This window comes from Lepus europaeus, chromosome 14 (genome assembly GCF_033115175.1).
Source record: "Lepus europaeus isolate LE1 chromosome 14, mLepTim1.pri, whole genome shotgun sequence".
Taxonomy (NCBI): domain Eukaryota; kingdom Metazoa; phylum Chordata; class Mammalia; order Lagomorpha; family Leporidae; genus Lepus; species Lepus europaeus.
This window is the reverse complement of record NC_084840.1, coordinates 86,680,367-86,704,034: the sequence shown is the minus strand read 5'-3', so window position 1 is coordinate 86,704,034 and position 23,668 is coordinate 86,680,367. Positions and strand designations below refer to the sequence as shown.

The window sequence follows — 23,668 nt, the reverse complement described above, 5'->3', positions numbered from 1 at the left end:
ATGTTGTTAAATTATCTTTTCCGCTAGTCATTGCTATTTCCTTCTTTCTTTTTTTTAAGAAAACTCTTATTTAATAAATACACATTTCATAGGTACAGCTTTAGGAATACAGCGGTTCTTCCCCCCCGTACCCGCCCTCCCACGCCCACTCCCGTCCCACCTCCTACTCCCTCTCCCATCCCATTCTTCATTAAGATGCATGTTTAATTATCTTTATATACAGAAGCCCAATTCTATACTAAGTAAAGATTTCAACAGTTTACACCCACACAGACACACAAAGTATAAAGTACTGTTTGAAGACTAGTTTTACCATGAATTCTCATAGTACAACTCATTAAGGACAGAGGTCCTACATGGGGAGCAAGTGCACAGTCATTCCTGTTTCTGTAAGTCAGGCATTTCATCCTGTTACCTCTCTGTATCCTCTTTCCCTTAGCAGAGAGTATCTTGTCAATAGCAAGTCCCCAGTAAATAATGCCACTTCATAAGCTCGTATATTGTTCAAGTGAACACAGTGCTTTGTTTTGCATCTGCCTGTATTTGTAAATTCCCATTAAGCTGGTCTCTTTGGCTGCCCCACCTAATCTTGCTTTTGCTACACTTCCCAGATCAGGCAGCCTACCCACTCTATGCCTTCTAAGAGTTGCTTCCTGGATCCCCAATGGGCTTCTTCACTGGAGCTGTTGAGGTTGTTTGTATCACCTCCTGGATGCTGTGGCTGAGAGTTGGCAGTGTTTGGCTACTTGGTAGAGAGAGGAGCTCTGGGCACTTTGAGAACTTAATTTGGGAACTTCTTTCAACTAAATGTCTTCTTTTTAGACCCCCTTATTGCCCAAAGTGAGGAATATTAATAAAATTTTATGTGTCTGGTCTTATAAACCCTATTATCATTGTTTATTTGTTTTAGTTGTATGGACTTAGTAGGAGTAGCAACATTTGTATTTATTCAAGAGCCAAAGAATTCCCATCTGCTGATTTGTTTCCCAAATACCCACAGGACCAGAACCAGACCAGGTCAAAGTCAGGAGCCAGGACTAAAACCCAGGCACTCTGATATGGGATACACCAGGCATCCCAGTAGACATCTCAACTGCAAGACCGAATGCTTGGCCCCTAAGTATCTGTTTTAAAGAGGTGCAGATATTTATGGGAAATAACTCTACTATGCTTTTTCAAATGATTTCAAATTAGCTTTTCTTTCTCATGTATAATATGCTGAGCAAACATTTTGACAAGGACAGATGACCAGAGCAAAGTCTAAGAAAAACAGATTAGAAATCCCGAAGCAAAGTCCAACACGGCAATAAAAGGGATTGGTTTCTTGCTTATTTGTTTGTTTGTTCTTTGGCTAGATTTCTGCTGGTGGTGCCTCTGCGAGGGCTTAAAACCAGCAAGAGCATTTGCCTCTTGCAACCAAGCCTACACCCTGGGAGACAATGGCTTTGTTTTGTAAAATTTAAGTCTAATTTTATTTATTTGAAAGGTAGAGAAATAAAGATGGGGAGACAGAGACAGAGAGAGATCTTGCATCTGCTGGTTTACTCCCCCAAGTGACGACAACAGCTGGGGCTGGGCCCGGTAGAAGCCAAGAGTCAGGAACTCAATCCTGGTCCTCCGTGTGGATGGCAGGGTCCCAAGTACTTGAGCCATTATCCAATTGGATTGGAGACAGAGCTGGGATTCAAATCCAGGCACTCTGACATCATATTTACCTGCTGTGCCATACGTAATACCTACACCCATAAATATTTTTTAAAGGAGAGGTGTGGAGAAAATGGCTCTATTAGCACTAGAAATTGGTCAGAATTATGAAACAGGGGCTGGGCGCTGTGGTGTAGTGTGTAAGGTCACGGCCTGCAGTGCCGGTATCCCAGATGGGCACCGGTTTGAGTCCCAGCTGCTCCACTTCCATTCCATCTCTCTGCTATGGCCTGGGAAAACAGTGGAATATGGCCCAAGTTCTTGGTCCCTTGCACCCACATGGGAGGCCCGGAAGAAGCTCCTGGCTCCTGGCTTCAGATTGGTGCACCTCCAGCTGTTGTGGCCATTTGGGGAGTGAACTAGTAGATGCAAGACCTCTCTCTCTCTCTCTCTCTCTCTCTGCCTCTGCTTTCTGTAACTCTGCCTTTCAAATAAAATTTAAAAAAATAAAAAAAAGATTATGAAACATATATTCCTAAATCCGATGTGATTTTTGACTATAGAAGTTGTGTTTAGCTATCACTAGTTTTGATCTCAAAATTCTTTTTACAAAATATTTATTTTATTTATTTGAAAGGCAGAGTTACAGAGAGAGACAGAGAGACAGAGAGAGAGAGACAGAGAGATCTTTCATCTGTTGGTTCACACTCCAAATGGCTGCAATGGCCAGGGCTGGGCCCAGCTGAAATCAACAACCAGGAGCTTCTTCCAGGTCTCCCATGTGGGTTCAGGGGCCAAAGGACCTAGGTCATCTTCTGCAGCTTTCCTAGGAGCAAAAGAAGGGACCTGGATCAAAAGTGTAGCAGGGAGAACTTGAATTGGTGCCCATACGGGCTGCCGACACTGCATACAGTGGTTTAACCAGCTGTGCCACTGAGCCGGCCCCAGATCTCAAAATGTTTAATCAAAGGAGCATTTCTGCCTGCCTAATGTCAGCGTTAGCATTACTGAAAATGATGGGGCTGGCTGCGTGGCACGGTAGGTTAATTCTCTGCCTGTGGAGCCTGCATACCACATGGGCACCAGTTCTAGTCCTGGCTGCCCCTCTCCCAATCCAGCTCTCTGCTGTGGCCTGAGAAAGCAGTAGAGGATGGCCCACGTCCTTGGACCCCTGCACCCACGTTGGGGACCGGGAGGAGGCACCTTGCTCCTGGCTCCTGGCTTCGGATCAGTGCAGCTCTGGCCGTTGCGGCCATCTGGGGAGTGAACCAATGGAAGGAAGACCTTTCTCTCTGTCTCTACCTCTCACTGTCTGTAACTCTACCTCTCAAATAAATAAATAAATTCTTTAAAAAAAATTACTGAAAATGAAGGAAATGTTTTAAAATAGTCTTGGTGACAAACACGCCTGTGAAATACTGGGTTAAGCAGAAATTGAGAGGAGTTCTTTCCAGCAGAATGTGGTAGTGCTTGTAATTTGCCACAGTGTTGTGAGACTCTCTAAGGGGAGAGAAGCCTGTATTATGGACTGTAGCCCATGATTACTTGACCACGACAGATTTTTCTAGAAATAAAGTTTTTTTTTTTTTTTTTTTTTTTAAAGAAAGAAGACAAAGAAAATAACTCCCGGACACTCTGGGAAATGCAAACCTTGAGAGCGGAGAACCACAGAGATTCAGGGGCTCAGGCAGAGGCAACTGAGAGATCTTCTCTCTGTCCCCAATTTAGAATCTCCAGGCTGCATTATTTGTTCATCCGTGTGATAGCTCAGTTTTAACATTAATTTATGTCCAAGACTTTGGCTAACCCCCTTCTCTGAAATCAAAAGGTCAAATATTTTCCATAATGTAAAGCTCTCCAGGAATATATTGTCATTCCACGAGGGACTTCTCTTGTTGTCTGAGGCTATCAGAACCTAATGGAGCAATGAGTGGCACGCCCCCTTCAATCTGTAATTTTATGGAGGATTAAAAGTAGGATACACAAATTTGCAATAAAGCCGGCACAATTTATGGTTGCATTTCCTGTACGAATTGTTATGAGAGGATAATAAATCAAGGATGTTTCCCCTTCCCACTGCTGCTCCTGCAACTCAGTGGGAGCCAGAGTGCCCGGCAGAGCAGACGGAAGCCATTATCATTCAAGGCCACTCTTACCTGGTCTTAATAACACCTTCTAGCAAAATTAATTTACTTTTAAAATTCCTGTTGCCATAACAACTTGGTGCAGCTGTTCATGTGACTTAATGAGATTCCAGAAGAAAGACCGTTTCAGAGAGAAGGTGGAATGAATGGAGAGTAACTGCCTTGAAATAATTTTATTTAAACATTCTTTGATAGCTGAAAGAAACGCTTACTATGTAAGAAGAGGCATAGGCCTTGGGTATTTGCCTTTATTTTCTTTGGTCTTGAACCTCAAGGTAACTGTTTTTTTTCTTCTCTTCCCCTTCTTTTTCCAGGGTTTCCTTAGGTAGCAGTAGATTACAACTGTGGTTTAGGGCACACTGACATGAAACAAAGATTCTTTTGATTACAAAAAAAAAATAAAGATTACTTTATATAAAATGTTTATTACTTTCTTATGCAACTTGCTAGTGTGGTCAAAACATGTTATGCTCGGGGGGGGGGGGTGTTGTAGGATAGCAGGTTCAGTCAAACCATGGGATGTCATATCCCACACTGCAGTGCCTTCTTTGTATCCCAGTTGCTCCGTGATTCAGCTTCATGCTAAACACACCTGGATGGCAGCATGTGATAACCCAAGCACTCCAATTCCTGCCACTTACCTGGGAGCTGCACCTACAGTGGCTGGTCCTGACTTTAGCTTGACTCAACCCCAGCTACTGTGAACATTCGGGTCATGAACCGGCAGATCTTTCTCCACCTCTATCTCTGTTGCTCTGCCTTTCAAGTCAATAAATAAATACAGCTTAAAAATATAATGTTTGGAATTTTTAAGAATGTCCCCAGGGAATCTCACTTACGTTATTCTTGTATTTGTGTGTTTTGAAACTGCCTGGGGTTCTAAAGTGTTATTCATCAGGTAAAACCCTGAGGTTGGGTCTGTCTAATGTTGGGCCACTCAGATTTCACATGTATCAGGTTTATATCTCATTCCTCCAAGAACAATTGAAAGTGGTCTTTAAACACAACAAAAAAGAATCTAAAGAGTTACAAAAAAAACTATTGAAAAATAAGATCAGCAAGGGATTATGCATCTTCTTTCATTCAGATTTGCTTATTTGATTGTTTGATGAATGTAAAGATAATACATGTTGATTGTGGAAAATTTGACAAAGTAAGATAAAACAAAAGTCTTCCATAATCTCGTTACTTAAAGATAATCTACACATATTACAGATCCTTTTAGAATATAAACTATCCTTTTTATTTAATGATAATTTTTACATACTATTTCTGGGGTTCCAGCTTTTTAAAAAATTTTGAACATGTAAAGCATTTTCTATAATAAAATAGTGCTTGTGAACATGAGTGTGAGACACACACACACCTTTGTAGAGAGAGGGAGAGTGAATAGCAGAGGAAAGTAGAGAGGACAGCAGAAGGAAGGGGGGGTATTGTGTTACTATGTAATAAATATTTGCGTCAATCTCCTTTATTAAACATTTACATTACTTCCATTTTTTACTTTTATAAATAATTCTGCAAAAGATATCAATGTCCACAGATTTTTCTATGACTATCTGTTTCCCTAGCTAATAGCCTAAGGAGAGGCTCCTGAGTGACTATGTTTAAGACTTTTTGACAGACATTGCCAAAGTCCTTACACAAAGGCTGTGCCACTTGACACGTTCACCCACCGAGTAGGACAAGGATCTTTCTTCTCTATCCTATACTTCCATACTTGATATTATCATCAAAACGTTCTTCTCCAATTTGGTAAGTGAGAAATGAAAACTCAGTTTTTGTGCCTTTCTTTGATTCCCAGTATAAGATTAAACTTTTAGTGACATGATAGCACCTAAAATCCAGATTGGATAGAGCTTTTCACAGGCCACCCACATGTGAATTTCAATACATCACACTTGGCCACTTTTGCCCCAAGTTCAAGACTCTTTCAGCTTCTTTGATTCTATTCACACGAACCCAGATGGGAACTGTAGATCCCATTTTAATCATGCATGTTTGCACACATGGGCATGCACACCCGCACACACACACATCAATGAGGACAGCATTGGTAAGTACACACAGATCTGTTGATGCAGTTTTCTGAAGAATGTAGAAGAGTTGGGAGGCTATTTACATGGCAACAGTACAAACAAATTACAACAGAATAATTTGCATTCCTATTCTTAAAGACTTTCAGTCTCTCTTCTATTTTTTATGACCAACTTCCCCTTTCCAATCTCTTATTTATCTTTCTTTCAGGATTAGCTAAATTCCCTCCATACTATTAAGTAGAGAAAATAACACTTGTCTCCTCCATGCTCCAACCTCAGATCCAAGTTGCTTCTTTGTTTGCAAAGATCTTTTCCTGCGCTGTCCTTTGTCAGGGGGCTATCTACTCAGCATTCACCCTGCATAAGAATGGGTGTGGAGCAGGACAGACATTTCTTCTCTCCTTTGAAGCATTTCAACTTCCTTAGGAAGCAGAAAACAGCTAAAATTTTAAATAACAGAATTATTCATGTTAGAGAACCACAGTACATTGGCAAGGATGTTAGCTAGGGAAACGGATAAATGAGATCCTTACAGCTAGCCCAGGATAGAACTTGTGTGGGCATAGTTATCTAGCAGAATAGTCCTGTTAGGGAAGGTATGGCTTGGGTTCAAGTCATTATGAAGAAATTCTTAGGTTGAGATAGAGCCTAAATCCTTATAATATCTAACCAAAAGTCCTCATTTAGCCCAACATTTTTTAAATACAAGTGTACAGTGGTTAGAAGTTAAATATGTAAATTTACTGAAAAAATTTTCCTATATAGCTTGAAATGTAGATTAAGACCACCACTTGCAATATGTTTCTCAGACATAAGAGTGACAAGAAAATATAATACCACCTTGTGTGCTCCAGTCAGGCTGGTAAATACTGGGTTGAATTGGTTTGAAAACCTGGGACTTACCCACTGTGCTACATGAGCTAAGAGAACCCTGTCAAACATCCTACACTTGTTTGACCAAGTGGCCTCTTTGCAAGGAGAACCTCATGTGCTTAATTTTGCAAAGAAAAGACTTTGGGGAAAACTCTGTGGTGTGGAGTTGGTAGAAATTGTGTTGAGGGTAGTGTCATGTCAACTATCACTCAGCGAGCCAGGTGATTAGATTTCTTTGCAATGTTACGATCTTTAGCCCTGAGCCTGAGAATTCACCTGTAATATGGTGAAACCAGTGCACATATATTTACAGATTCCCTACAGGACACCTTCTGTGTCTGACTTACTTTCTCTCGTGCTCTCTAGCTCAGTTTCATTTGCAAATACATGTTTAGACGACAAGTACTGCACTATGATAGTAGAACACTCATTTTATAACTTAGCATGGTTGTATTTGTTCTTTTTATTCATAATTGTTGTCCTTCAGGCTATATTATTTGACTGGTAGCATTAATATGCTGATGTAATAGTGATCCATGTAACAGTAGTAATGTATACTAATTATTAGGGTCATGGCTTCCTATTTCTTATTAGTAACCATCCACCCAGGAAGTTAAAATGTTTCACATATCCCTTAAATCATATTTGATAAATTCTGTTATTTCCTCATATATGGCTTTAAAATTACATAGTGTGCATGGAAATTAGCTAATTTGTACAGAGTGCAACACATCCCACCTCCATTTGGATTGAAGCCTCTTTTGTAGCTCTATATGTCAATGGAATGAAAATAGATTTTTTTTCTTGTATTTTCTCCATAGCTTTTTATGTATTTCATGTACTTCTCTCTAGTTATTACATTGGAAGTGAAAGCCAAATATCTCCCTTTGTGTGGCATCATTAGCAAACTTTAACAGTGTCATGATATGAGGCTGGAAGTATGATCTAAATATAAAAGAAATTTATTTACAGGTTAAAAAAAAAGGAATTTTTCTTCTCCCCAAATTTTGTTTCCTAGTTCTTTTACTCACTGTGCTTGAAGGCTGCTTGGGATTTCTAAGATTCTTCATAGAACACATCCTTAATGGGAAAGATTCCGAAGATATTAAGGTCATATCCATGATTCTATGGCAAGTTGAAAGCATAGAACAAAGACGGAATCTGTGATAAGACCAATGGACTCAGACGAATTGAGCTTAAAAAACACCGCAGAGTGCTTTGCATTTCTAAGAGATTTGCAGGATATTCTGCAGGAGAACAAAATGAAGACATGGGCACTTTCATAGGGCTTACACTTAACATCAGTTTGTGCTGATGGTCTTTACTGAAATGGAATTTCTTGGAGAGAAGAACACAGCCAGTGAGATCAGCAAAGCAGAGGAGCCCACATCTCAAGCTGCCAGACCACTGCTTCTCCTATTCAGCTCTAAAGTTGGTTGGAGGTGTGAGGTCTTTACAAGGAGCCTGCACAAATCATTTGCCTGCCCAGCTTGATGGTAGCAACACACAGAGATTCAAGACAGAGAGCTACAGAGGTCTCTCTTGTAATGTTGCTCATAGAGAATCCAAGGTTTCCACAGGAGGACATCACCCTTGGGAAGAACCTGCTCACGGTAGTGCAGAGATGGGCTAATCTGGGTTTGGGGAATCTCAAGAAGCTCTAGAGAGACATGCAGATGCTCATGGAGCCTAGCTCACTGATGCTCTCTCCTTTGTTAGATAGCTCAGTCAAGGACCATTGACAGGAAAATCGCTCCTGGAGAGGAGGCCCTAGCTGAGATTGGAGATTCATGTGGTAAGAGAATGTATGCCATTTACTGATGTAGATCTCAGGAGAAGCAGCTCAGGAATGAATCCTTTGGATTAGGAACCACAGGGAAGGGGAAATGGAAGGCTTGTTGCTAAGTGAAAAGCCTCTTGGGGTGGTGATACCAATTAGAATGTAGAGATGGGAGGACTTCGTGGGGTGTCTGCATTACTTACCTAGCACAAAGCCCTGGCCCAGCTACTAGGAGACTGGAGGAATTCAGTGGGGCACACCTTTTGGGAACACAAGGATGAAAGGGGAATAAATGTGGCTCTAATTAGACCATAGCTGTGCAAATAATGACCAATGGCCTCAGAGAAGCAAGATCGTGGCTTTTGACTTCGTGCAGTCAAGATCCATGCCATTGGAAGTGGGAGAAGTATTTGGTAATTAGGAACGAATTTTCCTTCAGTAGGGGACTTACAAATTTCCTTGCTTGGAGGAAAGGAAAGAAGTGAGAAAATAAGAGGAGGAGGAGAGGGAAGGAAGGAGAGAAGGAAAGAGGGAGAAGGAGAGGGAGTGGGAGTGAGAAAGACAGAGAGAGAACAGAGACGGAGGTTAGATTTAGATATGAATGTGTGTTCTAGAGATAGGTCCTTTATCCTGCCTGCTGACACTCCATATTGATCTCTGTATGGAGGGGTTATCTAAGATGTGACTCAGAGATGTGGGACCAAACATTATACCCAGAAATATTTAAGAGGCTCTCAAGATTCCCTTGATGTCCAAGAGGGGCACATGAAGGTTTATGCAGGAAAGACTGCCTTTGTAGAAACGAAGATAACCTTCTGTGTAATCCGGCCCCTGGAGACACAGTGGAATAAGTCATCTCACAGAATACTACCATGGGTGGGAAAACTCAGCACGGGACCAGGTTCCTCTGTTTTCACTCTGATCTTTGCTGTCCATCTGTCCCTGAAATTCGGACACAAATTCAGCAAAGATGGTCTGAGATCATTCTGACCAGACTGATACGTTTTTATCATTTGTTGGAAACAAAGCTCAATAACAGGTATTAAATTGAGTGGAGCATTTTGCATTTGAAAATTCATACATAGAAATGTCTAGCTAAGGAATAAATAGTTCACGGATTTATTGGCTTCTGCTCATGGCTTTTGCATATCTGTGATGGATATAATTATTTTTTGTAAAAACTGGTTAAGAGTCATTTTCCTTCAAGTGATGTGGTTTTTGAATAGTATGGATTAGAAGAAATAAGAGCAGGAAGAGGAAGAAAATATGTTATGTAATGTGCCTGAAATATTGTGGTGGATTTATGAGCCTTTATGTGGTGGTTTATGATACCAGGAAGTTTCCACAATCGTTGCTGGGAAGGGACCATTGGCTCTTAAGTGTCCACTAAAGAAATGGATGGTCTTAAAGGTGAAGAAAGGCAGTAATTTGTCCTCAGAGGCCCTTGCTTTTGTTCCTCATCTTCTAATTTCCTTTCTCAGGTGCCACAAGGATTGCAATGCCTTCCTCCTCCTCCAAAGCTGTCCTTCCTCCTGGCCTGTGTTGTTGTTTTTTTTTTTTTTTTTAAATTAACTTATTTATTTGAAAGGCACAGTTACAGAGAGAGAAGGTGGAAAAGACAGAGAGAGAGAAAGCTTCTATCCCCTGGTTCGCGCCCCAGATGGCTGCAAAGGCCGGAGTTGGGCTGATTCGAAGCCAAGAGCCAGGAGCTTCTTCCAGGTCTCCTGTATGGATGCAGGGGCCCAAGGACTTGAGTCATCTTCTACTGCTTTCCCAGGCACATTAACAGGGAGCTCAATCTGAAGTGGAGCAGCCAGGACTTGAACTGGCACCCATGTGGAATGCCGGTGCTGTGGACAGAGGCTTAGCCCACTACACTACAGAGAGAGCCCCTGTCCTGTGTTTCTGATGGAGGCAGAGACAAATGGACAGGGCTTTGGTTTTCAAATCTCACTGTCATGACTAAGCCTGGATCTAATGTACTCTTTTTCTGCCTCATATAGCTAATATAGCCAATGTCAATTATTATGCCAATTAATTTCATTTCCTACTGAAAACCAACATATGAAAATATGAAAACATTTTTGTAATAATGCTTATTATCAAAGCATATCTCATTTGCTCAAGAGGAAGTCAAAAGCAGGTTCTATATTAACTAGAATTTAAAGTTTACTTAATTCTTTTTAATCATATAATTTGGGAATATACAGAAACTTGACATTTCACATTTAAAAACAAAGTAATGTATATTTGATTCAATAACACACAGCAGAATTTTACCAAAAGAGTACTTTAATTATAAACCATGTTATGTTCTTTCTTCTATATAATAAATCACATTTTCAAGTTTGGAAAATACCCTATCCTAGTTCCTAATCTTCTCTGTGATGATGATGATGAATGATAATCCATAGCATCTCCCTTGACCACATCACGTCAGCAAAGACCTGGAATGTGCCCAAGTTCTCAGAAGTTTTGTATTCTCTCCACAATATAGAGCAAGAACAAAGTCCAGGGGGGATGGTGTGGACATTTCCATTGGCGAGTTCCTGATGCTACTGTTTGCTGCTACTGTGTCATCTCAGTGTCTCATTTGTTGTTTCCCGAATGTTTCCCCATAAAAAGACACATAAAGCAGCTCAAGTTTATTTGTCTTGATTTTATGACCACAGGTCATCTCCGAGGGAAACACAGTGGCAGGCATCTGACTCATTGTCTATGCTTGTGAACAATGCCAGCACAGGGCAAGGAAATGCTTTTTGTCCACATGAACTAGTGAAGATCTGTCTCCTGATGAACAACCTGTCCTTTACTCTCCTCCACTGAGTCTGATCTCAGACTCAGAGGGAAGATACTGACACGTAAGAACATGATAATTCTCTTATAGTCCACACAGATAATAGAATTTTTCAAAAACGTCCTCAGTTGTAGCAAATGCTGTTTTGCTGGCTCAACTGAGCGCAGAACACCCCTCCCTTGTACAATTCTGTCATAAAGGAGATAGCTACCTTTCCTTTTGAACTCTGTAGCAGCTAGTGCCTTGTCATTCATTCACTCAGCAAATATCGTGGGGTAAAGCTGCCACCTCAAGAAACTCATGCACCACCGTTGCTGTCTTTACAATTCTGGTTAACCTGTGAGGAGCCTAACAAGGTATCCATGTACAAACACAATATGTAGATATGATATCTGTGTGTGTGTTTCAAATAGAACACCAATTTCACTATAGACTTCCTCAACCAATTAATCGTACAACAATATAAAAAAAGAAAAGAAAGGAATTATAATAAAGTATGTTGTCATGGTAGCCAAAATACTGAGTTCAATGGAAGAGAAAATGCTTGGAAAAGTCAACGATTGGAGTATATATAGCATTCCAATGACTTGAAGATCACACACACATGCACACACACACATTTCTATTTCTAGAAACTTATTTTTTTTATAAGGACTTCAAATGAAGCAGAAATTAAATGCATACACTTAATTAAAAAACAAATACCTGTGTTCTAAAATTATAATTTCTATAGCCTTTTAATATTTGGCGGCTCTCTTGTTTTCTGAGAATTTATTGTGCTTTTATCTTTGGCTTCTAACTCATCCAAATTATCGCTGTCATTCCTTTCATACTGGCAAGCAGCTGGCCCTGACTTGGCATTTTCTATTTTACTCCTGCTTTTTATTAATCTACTCTTGGTCTCTCATGGCTTTCTTCACCTCAACCACATGAAATTAAACAAACCTTTACCTCTAAAAATAGCATGAAAGGAGGCCAGCAACCACATTCCCCCCAAAAGCTTTTAGTTGCTTTGTTGCTGACTTTAATTAAGTAATTTATTTTGTTACACTGTATTCTTTACCTCAGAGTCCCACCACATTTGGCTAAATATAACACTAATGTATATTTGAACAAATCTTCCAAAAATGTTCTAAAGCCAAGTCCAATATATCAAAAAGAATGGAAGGATGTTTAAACTAAGTGGATTTACGTATTTCCCCATTGTGTATTTGTCAGATTCTAAGGAGATACAAGAATTGAAAATTTTTACAAGGTACTTAGCTCTGCAGTTCCTGAAAGAATCAAATAGAGCGTTAAAATCCTCAGGATGAGATTTGGAGAGGATTCTAACAATCCTTGTTTCTAAACCAATTTCAAATTATGAAAAATAGAGAATGTCCTTTACAAAGTGTTGTTTTTTGATTTTTTTTTTAAGATTTATTTATTTATCTGAGAGGTAGAGTTACAGACAGAGAGAGTGAGAGAAAAGAGAAAAGTCTTCCATCCACTGGTTCATTCCCCAAATGGCTGCAATGGCCAGAGCTGGGCAGACCCAAAGCCAGGAGCCAGGAGCCAGGAGCCTTTTCTGGGTCTCCCACCTGGGTGCAGAGACCCTAGTACTAAGGGGTCTAAGGCCTAGTACTAAGGCCATCTTCTACTGCTTTCCAGGTTCATAAGCAGAGAGCTGGACTGGAAGAGGAGCAGCTGGGCCATGAACCAGTGTCCATATGTAATTCTGGGGCCAAAGTTAGAGGCTTAGCCCACTATGCCACTGTGCCGACCCCCTTAAGAAATCTTCTAACAAATGAGTTAGATGTGTTTGCCTCAACATGGAAACATGTATTAAAATATTTAAATTGATGTAAGATTTACATACAATGAAATGCACTGGGATCAGTCAGACACGCCCATAACCTCCCAAAATCCTCTCTTGAGTGCTTCCAGTAAATCCCAACCCCTTTTGGCAACAACCAGGTTGATTTATATCATAAGAATTAGTTATGTCTGTTCTTGAAGTTCATATAAATGAGATCATATGAAATATTTTCATCTGTAACCAGTGTCTTAGATCAGTACATCTATGTTACTCATTCATGTTGTTGCATCAACAAATCATTCTTTTTTATATCTGATGAGTATTCCATATGTGATTACAGTTTGTTCTGTGTCTCTGTTTATGAAATTTTGAATCATTCTCAATTTGGGGCTATTATGAATAAAAACACTATGTGCTTATTTAAGTGTTTTTGTGAACATGTATTTTCATTTTGGGAGCATAAATATCTGGAAATAATGTAATTTAGTTATAGGATAGGCATATGTGCTGTCTAGGAAATCTTCACTCTCAAGTTGTGAAGATGTCCTCATGTTTCCTTCCAGAAACTTTATGGTTTTAGCTCTTAGATTTTTCTGTATGGTATGAGGTAGCATTTAGGGTTCAACTTTCTCCAGGATCATATTTATTGCTTTCTTTAGCACAGGTTGCTTTAATACCTTCTTTTCACATTAAAGTGTTGTTACCTTTGAGAAGATCTATTTCCAGAATTTCTGTTTCATCAAAATAATCTATTTTTCATTCTTTTTTAAAATTTTTATTTAATAAATATAAATTTCCAAAGTACAGCTTTTGGATTACAATGGCTCCCCCCGCCCCATAACTTCCCTCCCACCCACAACCCTCCCATCTCCCGCTCCCTCTCTCATCCCATTCACATCAAGATTCATTTTCAATTATCTTTATATACAGAAGATCAATTTAGTATATATTAAGTAAAGATTTCAACAGCTTGCACCCACACAGAAACACCAAGTGTTAGGTACTGTTTGATTACTAGTTATACCATTGATTAACATAGTGCAACACATTAAGGACAGAAATCCTACATGGGGAGTAAGTGCACAGTGACTCCTGTTGTTGATTTAACAGTTGACACTCTTGTTTATGATGTCAGTAATCACCCTAGGCTCTTGTCATGAGTTGCCTTTTGAGTTCGCCAACTCCAATCTTATTTAGACAAGGTCATAGTCAAAGTGGAAGTTCTCTCCTCCCTTCAGAGAAAGGTACCTCCTTCTTTGATGGCCCATTCTTTTCTCTGGGATCTCACTCACAGAGATCTTTCACTTATGTCTTTTTTTAATCCCTGTTTCACAATGTGTTTATTATTGCACCTTTGTAAGTCTTGACATAATGTATCTAAGTCTTGAGAATTTGATCTTCAAACAAATACAAATATTTTGGTACAAAGAAATAAGATATGAAGAGATGCATATACAAGATGACACATTAATGTAAATGTAAGGCAAAGCAAGAAACTGTAAGTAATGATATCCTTTGGGGATAGATATTGTTATCAGAATGGGAAAGAAGTCTTACTTTTGATTTTATGCTCTGTTGAAAACATAGTATTCTAGTCACTTGTATTAATTCATGAATTGTGTTTTGAAGTGTTCACAATGAGATTATGAGTCTCTCCTATAATGTTAAACATATATTAGAAAATTTAAAAAGTGCCTTTGCCCAAATTTACCAATTTTGCAATGACAAATATGCTGATAAATCTATCTGCTCCCAAATGATCATGTAAATAGCATCAAGTGTCTGGTAATAATAGAATTAAAAAACAGAGAATGTTCCAACATGAGAAGCAGTCCACACAGCAAACTCATAAAATGACAATCGCTTTAACTAACACTCTGACATCAGAATCAGCCCTTTAAGACACTCTGGTCTGGGTTAAAAGCCCATGAGAGCATTTCAGGCATGGAAAGCCAAGACAAGATGGCAAAAAATGTTCAACATGAAGGATCTCTGTAAGACCCCAATGGAAAGAAGTAGCCATTAAAGAAGGATGTACTTTTCTCTGAAGGGAGGAGAGACCTTCTACTTTGCTTATGTCTTTGTCTAAATACTGATGGAATTTGTGGATTCAAAAAGCTTCCATAGCCTAGGCAGCTCATGTCAAGAGCCTCGGGTGATCACTGACGTCATACATAAGAGTGTTAATTGTTAAATTAACAACAGGAATGGGGCCGGCGCCATGGCTTATTTGGTTAATCCTCCGCCCGCGGCGCCGGCATCCCACATGGGCACTGGGTTCTAGTCCCGGATGCTCCTCTTCCAGTCCAGCTCTCTGCTGTGGCCCGGGAAGGCAGTGGAGGATGGCCCAAGTACTTGGGCCCCTGCATCCACGTGGGAGACCAGGAGGAAGCACCTGTCTCCTGGCTTTGGATCGGTATAGCTTGGCGTAGCTCTTACTGTAGTGGCCATTTGGAGGTGAACCAACAGAAGGAAGGCCTTTCTCTCTGTCTCTCTCTCTCTCACTGTCTAACTCTATCTGTCAAATAAAAAAAATAGGAGTCACTGTGCACTAACTTCTCATGCAGGACCTCTGTCCTCAATGAGTTGTATTATGAGAGTTATCTGTAAAACTAGTTCTCAAACAGTTTTTGTGTGTGTGTACATTGTGTGTGCACGTATGTAAATCGCTGAATCTTTACTTGGTATAGAGTTGGTCTTCTGTGTTCAAAGTTAATTGAAAATAAATCTTAATGGAGAATGGGAGAATGGGACTGAGAAAGAGGAGAGGGAGGAGGAGAGGTGGGAGTGTGGGTGGGAGGGCAGGTATGATGGGAAAAATAACTATATTCCTAAAGCTGTACTTCTGAAATTTGCATTCCTTAAAAAATGAATTTAAAAAAGAGAATGAAAATCCCTGCTTGTCAATGCCTAGACTAGATCAACATTTGTAGATTTACCCCTTCAACAGGAAGATAGCACTGACTCAATGAGGGTAGTTACATATTCAAGGTCCCATGATCAGCAGGTGATACAAGTGTTTTATGCCTGAGACATTTAAAAGTCAATACTTTTTTAAAACCACAATCTCTCTTTAATTAGAAAATAAACAGAGTTTTCCCGCATGGCCTCATAGAGCTTGACCTTGCCCTTGCTTCTTTATGTCCAAGGCTGACTAATGTGAGGTAGCAAGGACTGTTCCTGTTTTCTCCAAAGACCTTCTCCAACTTCATGGAGGCGAGCAGATACCTGGTCTGATACTGTGGGACCCTGGAATGCCACTGATTGGGGCAGATGCTCCCACATGAAAAATAAAATAGGATCTTCACAGAACGTCCAGCCAGGGAAATACCACAGATGTCAAATACTTAATGAATCGATTTTCCAAAAATTTGCAGCAAAGTTTTTTCATCTCAGAACTCACTGCATACTTCAGTCACACAAGAAGCTCTCGTCTTTCACGACCAGACGTACCAACTCCTCGAGCCTAAGCACTCTCCAGATAGTGAGGCTACAATGCTCATGTTCTGGTGAGAGGCTGGGCTTGATGACAAGGACAAAAATCACCTCACCGACTCAGGTGTGTGGACAATGACTCCCTCCCTCTCCTGGATGGCCCGCCTCTTCTGTACAGATCATTGGTGTACATCTCCATAGTAGCTATTATGGGTTTCACCGAAAGTCTTTGACCCAAACCTCCTTGGAACTGTCACACATCCCTTCTGCCTGTTTTGGAAGAGTTTAAAAGCCATGTCCTTATTTGCTACTGTTTTTTCTCTTGACCCCCATGCTTCATCCTTTTGTCATACGGCAATGGCTTCAACTTTCACCTGTGGGCAGCAGCATCCACATGCTTTCCTCTCTGCTTGATATGAGATGCTGGATGTGCAAGCCTCAAAGTGTTGATGCAGATCTGCTTCTGGAGCTTAGCTTCAGAGTGCTGGTTTTGATTCACATCTTGGATTATAAACTTCTTGGGAATGAGATTCAAACTCTATATTTTTTCTTATACTCCTACAGTCTTGCATTTTGATGTCCTCACAGTATAAATTTTTATATTATGTTTAAAATAAAAGCTTGGTATGTCTTGTTTAAGATCAAAGTAAATATGGATGCTCTTTTTAAAACATAACATTCCCTTCAGCATGTTGTAACGTCTTTAACAACACGTAACAATGACAGGAAAAACGACTGCAGATATCACAAGTCATGAATACATTGTCATTGTTCCTAAATTTGGCAGTGTCTACCCTGAGGGAGGAGTATTTCAGACAACCATACAGATTTAACCGTATTCACCCAGAGTTCCATGAAGAGTGATCTTATTTGAACAGCCTTTCCAGAAACCAAGTCTTTGTTGTTCATCAGGTTACTAACTGAGTTGTATCCCTGAATTTACAAAAACATATAGCAGTTCTTTTTTTCTTGCTATGAATTCAAGGTTTTATGAGGTCAGGACAAAGGGTTAGTTGGGATTGACTAAGTCCACATTATGTGATGGACCATAAATCGCTTACAAACACTGTACATTTCCATGTATTTAAAAACTGCAAACTGTATTGTGTACACCTTACAGTAACTACACCCGTCTGTCTCACTGTAGTGCCGGTCGGCACCATGCTCAGGTGCAGCTACTGGAAACACGTACGTCTTAATTCTATTGATTCCTCTTCTTTCCTTGCGCTAATCCTGTGTTCTCTTCTGACCCCTCTCTGTGCCATTGTCACAGAAGTGTCCATTCTCATCTGACGGTCTTTATGGAAACTGCAGAGGCCTTTCTGCTAGGTTTTGAAAGTTTTCATCCCTTCCAAAATTCCTGTTGAGACTTAAGCCACAATACAACGGGCTTGTGAGGTAGAGCTTTCGGGAGGTGATGGAGACAGGACAGCAGAGATTATTAGCACACGTATAGAAAGGGCTTGGCAGAAGGAGGGAGGGAGGCAGGGAGTTTACCTTGTCTTGTCCTGTCACTTTCCACATTTTAGGTCACAGCGTTTGTCCCCTCCAGATGATACGGCCCTCGTCACACATCAAACATCATGTCTCATTCTTAAGCTTCCTAGCTTCAGAACCATGAGAACTACATCTCCATTACAGCTCTGTTCTTTTTTTTTTTTTTTTATTTTTGACAGAGTGGACAGTGAGAGAGAGAGACAGAGAGAAAGGTCTTCTTTTTCCATTGGTTCACCCCCCTAATGGTCACTGCAGCCGGCGCACCGTGCTGATCCGAAGCCAGGAGCCAGGTGCTTCTCCTGGTCTCCCATGTGGGTGCAGGGCCCAAGGACTTGGGCCATCCTCCACTGCACTCCCGGGCCACAGCAGAGAGCTGGCCTGGAAGAGGGGCAACCGGGACAGAATCCAGCGCCCTGGCCGGGACTAGAACCTGGGGTGCCAGTGCCGCAGGCGGAGGATTAGCCTATTGAGCCTCGGCGCTGGCCTACAGCTCTGTTCTTCACAAAGGACCTAGCCTCGGGTGTTCTGCTATAGCAGCACACGTGGACTGAGACTTTCTCATTGGTTTCTGGCTGTGGGTCTTTATGTTTCAGACTAAGAAATCAGAAGCCAGGATTGGAAGCGTCTCAGGCAAAATACGACTAAACGCTGTTTTGTTTGGTTTTTGTCCCACAGATACTTCAGTGAATTGTTGATGTTTTTAAAAGTAGGATAGAGTCCACATAAAATGAAGATTTCCGGTCTTTTGAGCAGCTCTGCTCGTCTGGAGGCACGGTATCTCAGACTCCCTCAGGTCTGTCTCCACTGTGATTTTATTCTTTTACCTTCTCACCCCTCAGGGCATTTGGGTTTTTGAATTCTGGTTTCTGCATATTCTGCTGCTCCATTGTCCCACACTGCACTTCGTATGGAACAGATCTGAGTGCAGACAGGGTGGGGGGGTGGGGTGGGGGGGGTGTAGATGGGGGGGTGGGGGGGTGGGGGGGTTGCCCTTCATTGCTCTGGGTTTTGTAATCCTAATTGTCCTGTAAATGCTTCACCTTGGAAAGGGTGACCTCTTCATTCTGTGTGCCACAAAATGCTTGCTTTCTTCCCATCAGGGGAGGTTTATGTAGCCTGTCTTTGTTTTGGGCAGGACCAGAGCATCTTCCAGGCAGAGTGCTAATGGAAAAGTCTTTCCCAGTGTATGGAAGTTCCTCCTGTGTTACATTATCCCAGGTTCTCCGTGGATTGCTTGGGATTTTAGTGCTTAACTATTTCATGCTCTGTGTCTATGAGTGAGGGTAAAATTAAGTTTTTCCCCTAATGAAATCACCTGGTTGAGACTGTCCATCTTTCTCTCTTATCAGATTTGACCACTGAGAAATAAAAGAAATGTAGCGTGTTTTCAATTCAAATTACACTGTTAGTCATAAGGTTTTCCTGCTATTCCTGTCTGTATTTTTTAAACCTGAATTTGAATGAACATTGTCTATTTTTAAATGCACCATTATTATATTTTTATTCATTCATTTATTTTTATATGAGAGGCAGGGAGATGGACAGAGACACAATGAGTGAGAGGAGAGTCAGACAGAGAGACAGAGATCTCCCCTCCCATCTACTGGTTCACTCTCCAAATGCCTGCAGCAACCAAGGCTGAGCTAAGCTGAATCCAGGAGCCAATAACTCAACCAGGGCTCCCAAGTGGGTGGGAGGGAGCCATGTACTTCAGCCATCATCTGCTGCCTCCCAGGCCATGCATTAGTAGGAAACTGGAATCAGAGCCAGGACTGAAACCCAGGAACTCTGATGGGGAATGTGGCATTTCAACTGATTTAACCTCTGTGCCAAACACTAGCCTCAAGTGACGATCTATTCACAGAGTTGATGAAAAATAACATTTTACATTTTACTTTTTTAAGATTTATTTATTTATTTGAAAGAGTTACACACAGAGAGAAAGAGAGGCAGAGAGAGAGGTCTTCCATCTGCTGGTTCACTCCCCATTTGGCCACAATGGGGCCAGAGCTGTGTAGATCCGAAGCCAGGAGCCAGGAGCCAGCCAGAAGCTTCTTCCAGGTCTCCCACGTGGGAGCAGGGGCCCAAGAACTTGGTCCATCTTCTACTACTTTCCCAGGCCATAGCAGAGAGCTGGATTGGAAGTGGAGCAGCCGGGTCTCGAACCGGCGCCCATATTGGATGCCCGAGCTTCAGATCAGGGCTTTAACCTGCTGTGCCACAGCACCAGCCCCTTTCATATGAAATTTTGAAGACAAGGATTAACTCACCTTTACTATTTACTTAAAGGGCATGTACATTTTTTTAAACATATTTATCATCTACAGAATTGGGGATTTTTCATTTCCATTACTGTAACAATGCTTTTCCATAAAAATTACAAGCATTTTTGTCTTCTAAATATGTCTGTTTAATTCTGCATGGCCTAAAGGCCAGTGTTTATTAGTTTAAGCTCTGATGGTTGATTAAAGTTGATAGCCGGGATCCTTTAGGGTTTTCTCAACCAGGGGCTGATGTGAGAGTGGAATACTTACACTGCCTAATAGGAAAGAATGATACATGATTGCCAGGCAATCAGAAAACACGCATGTGCATATTTAACCAAAGCTCTGTGAGGAAACACTCCCAACGCTTGGTAATAAATCCTACTACTGTACTAGTAGTACGGTGAAAATCTCCCTTTTCACTAATAACTCAGCAGAGCATGCTTCTTTTGTGAGCATTCCAGATGGATTTCATAAAAGAATATCAGACTAAATAGCATACACTAATTCCCCTTGTCTCATCAAAAAGGCAGCCTGGTCATGGGACTGGCAGCTCTCCTACACTTTCCTAGTGAGTCCCTGTGACATTAAGGTCCTCTCAGCCAAGAACATGAATAGGACTCAAGAAACAAAAAACAAACAAACAAAAAACTAGTCAGGACTAAGAGAAATCTCATTCCATCCTTCTTCTACTCTCCAGTTGGTAATCACCCAATAAATTCCAATGAGTAATACTGAAAACACAAAGGGGCTTCTCCCTTCCAGAGACAACACCAGATTTTGGACAGTGCAGTTAGCTGGCGTTGTGACACCGGGTAGGGAATGCCAGAAACTTCTCCAGCCTCCTCTGGAGATGTTTATAGAAATTTAAAGAAAATTATATTCAGCAGATGTACCCAGCAGTTATACTTGAAAATGTTCATAGACTACAACTCCAGAGTTGGAAGATATGATTAGTGTTATTTAATGTGATTATTTTTAGCTGTGTTTTGGGTTTTTGTTTTGTGTTGTTTTTGTTTCTGTTTCTAAAAATCTTTTTCTTCAAGTAAAGTCTCATTTGGAAGTCCAGTTTTTACAACAGATAAAAACAATGAAAAGAAAGTAGGGTGGGGCCGAGTACGCCACCCCCATTCTCTGCCATGCCTGCCTCTGGCTGGTGGTGCTCTCTTCCACCTAAGGACTTAGTGATGCACATTTTTTAAAGTAGCGGAATAAGTCATTCATGTTTTACAGACAGAGTACAATTTTTTTCAGAAAGGTAGACTTTCTGGAGTGTAGTTTTTCTGGCTATACTGGGTTACGCTGATAGTTTCTTCTGAAAACAAATCTAAAACTAGTATACTAGTGTGAAAGGCACAATTTCATTTCATAATATTATGCATATTGCCTGGAAAGCCTGCACCAATACTTTCTTTTAAATGTCGCTCTTAAATGTAGCTTGATATAGTATTACTCTGTTATTTTAATTTTTGATGAGTAATCAGGGTAGACTTTTTCTGATGTATTTGACTATGTATGCTTTCTTTGTTAACTGCTTTTCTATGTCATGTCCTCGATTTTCTAGTGGGTTATTTTATCTTTATTTTATTAGCGAACTCATTTTAGTTTTAATGTTAACCTTTAAATTTTAACTACCAATGCTGTATTGCATGGTAATAATTGCATTGATCTGGACATTCTTACAAAGAATTCATAGACTAAACAAGAAAAAGACATAAAAATGTTAAGTAAATAACTTTAAGAAACAATATTAAGTAGAAAAAAAAAAACAGCACCCAAACACTATTACATCAATGGTACTAACAATTCCAACTGCTTGGTTTCTTACTATAAAACCACTACTACATGTGGTGCATACACCAGCTATTTAAGATTCTGTCAGATGGGTTTTATCATCAGTTTCAGAAAAGGAAACTGACGATTGTCAAGGTTAAATAACTTGTGCAATAAAATATGGCTTGGGGGCCGGTGCTGTGGCACAGTAGGTTAATTATTTAATTCTCTGTCTGCAGCACTGCCATCCCATACGGGTGCCAGTTCTAGTCCCAGCTGCTCCTCTTCTGATCCAGCTCTCTGCCATGGCCTGGGAAAGCAGTGAAAGATGGCCCAAGCACTTGGGCACCTGCACCTGTGTAGGAGACCCAGAAGAAGCTCCTGGCTCCCGGCTTTGGATCAGACCAGTTCCGGCCATTGCATCCATTTGGAGAGTGAACCAGCAGATGAAAGACTCTCCCTCTGTCTCTCCCTTTCTCTGTCTATAACTCTACCTCTCAAATAAATAAACTAAATATATGTATTTATAGATGGCTAACATGTTGTGGAACTACGGTTAAAATCTGGATTTTATTGACTTCAATGCCCATAGTCTTAGTTACTTTCTCATGGCAGCAAACTGAATCCCAAACAAGCACCCTAAAAGTGCTCCAGAACAGCTGTAGACATGAACTTCCACAGAATCCCACAAGGGCCATTACAGTCATTCCTAGAATCCTGATCCCTAAACTTCATCCCTGTGATCTAGTCCCTCTTCATTCCCATTCCTCTTCCATGAAAATAAATATGCACAGCAAGGCTGAAAAACAGAGAAACTGCTGGGGTAGAAACAGACGTGTCTATTAAAAATACTGTATCCTAAATTATCCAGTATGAGTTTATGTGTTATTTTCATTTCATATCAGGGATTAAAAATTATGTCGGCGCTGGTGCTGTGGCGTAGCAGATAAAGCCGCCACCTGCAGTGTCGGCATCCCATATGGGCATCCCATATGGGCACCAGTTCAAGTCCGGGCTGCTCCACTTCTGACCCAGCTCTCTGCTATGGCCTGGGAAAGCAGTAATGGCGCAAGTCCTTGGGCCCCTGCACCATGTGGGAGACTCGAAAGAAGTTCCTGGCTCCGGATTGGCACAACTCCAACTGCTGCAGCCATCCAGGGAGTGAATCGGGGATGGAAGACCTCTCTCTCTGCCTCTGCCTCTCTGTAATTCTGCCTTTCAAATAAATAAATAAATCTTTTTAAAAATTTATGTAAAATCTGCAGACAAGACTTCCTCATGTGTGTAACATCCCTGAGTTCAGAGAATTCTCACCTAATGTTCTCCCCAATTGGAATAAAGCCTTGGGGTCATTGCTGTGGCTTAGTGCGTAAAGCTGCTGCCTGCAGTGTCAGGATCCCATTTGGATGCTGGTTTGAATCCCGGCTACTCCACTTCTGATCCAGCTCTCTGCTATGGCCTGGGAAAGCAGAAGATGATCCAAGTCCTTGTGCCCCTGCATCCACATGGGAGATTCAGAAGAAGTTCCAGGCTCCTGGCTTCGATCGGCACAGGTTCAGCTGTTGTGGCCATTTGGGGAGTGAAACAGCAGATGGAAGACCTCTCTCTCTCTCTCTGCCTCTGC

At 41.0% G+C, this 23,668-nt stretch overlaps 1 protein-coding gene across 1 annotated transcript in view; it reads left to right on the top strand.

Annotated features, from left to right (window-relative positions):
* The window catches only part of LOC133773504 (ETS domain-containing protein Elk-1-like), an 84,007-nt gene extending 66,904 nt beyond the window's left edge, over positions 1-17,103 (top strand). Inside the window, 2 exon segments of the mRNA XM_062210819.1 lie at positions 8,420-8,495; positions 17,075-17,103. Coding sequence (XP_062066803.1) covers positions 8,420-8,495; positions 17,075-17,103 — 105 coding nt within the window.
* The last annotated feature ends 6,565 nt before the right edge of the window (positions 17,104-23,668 follow it).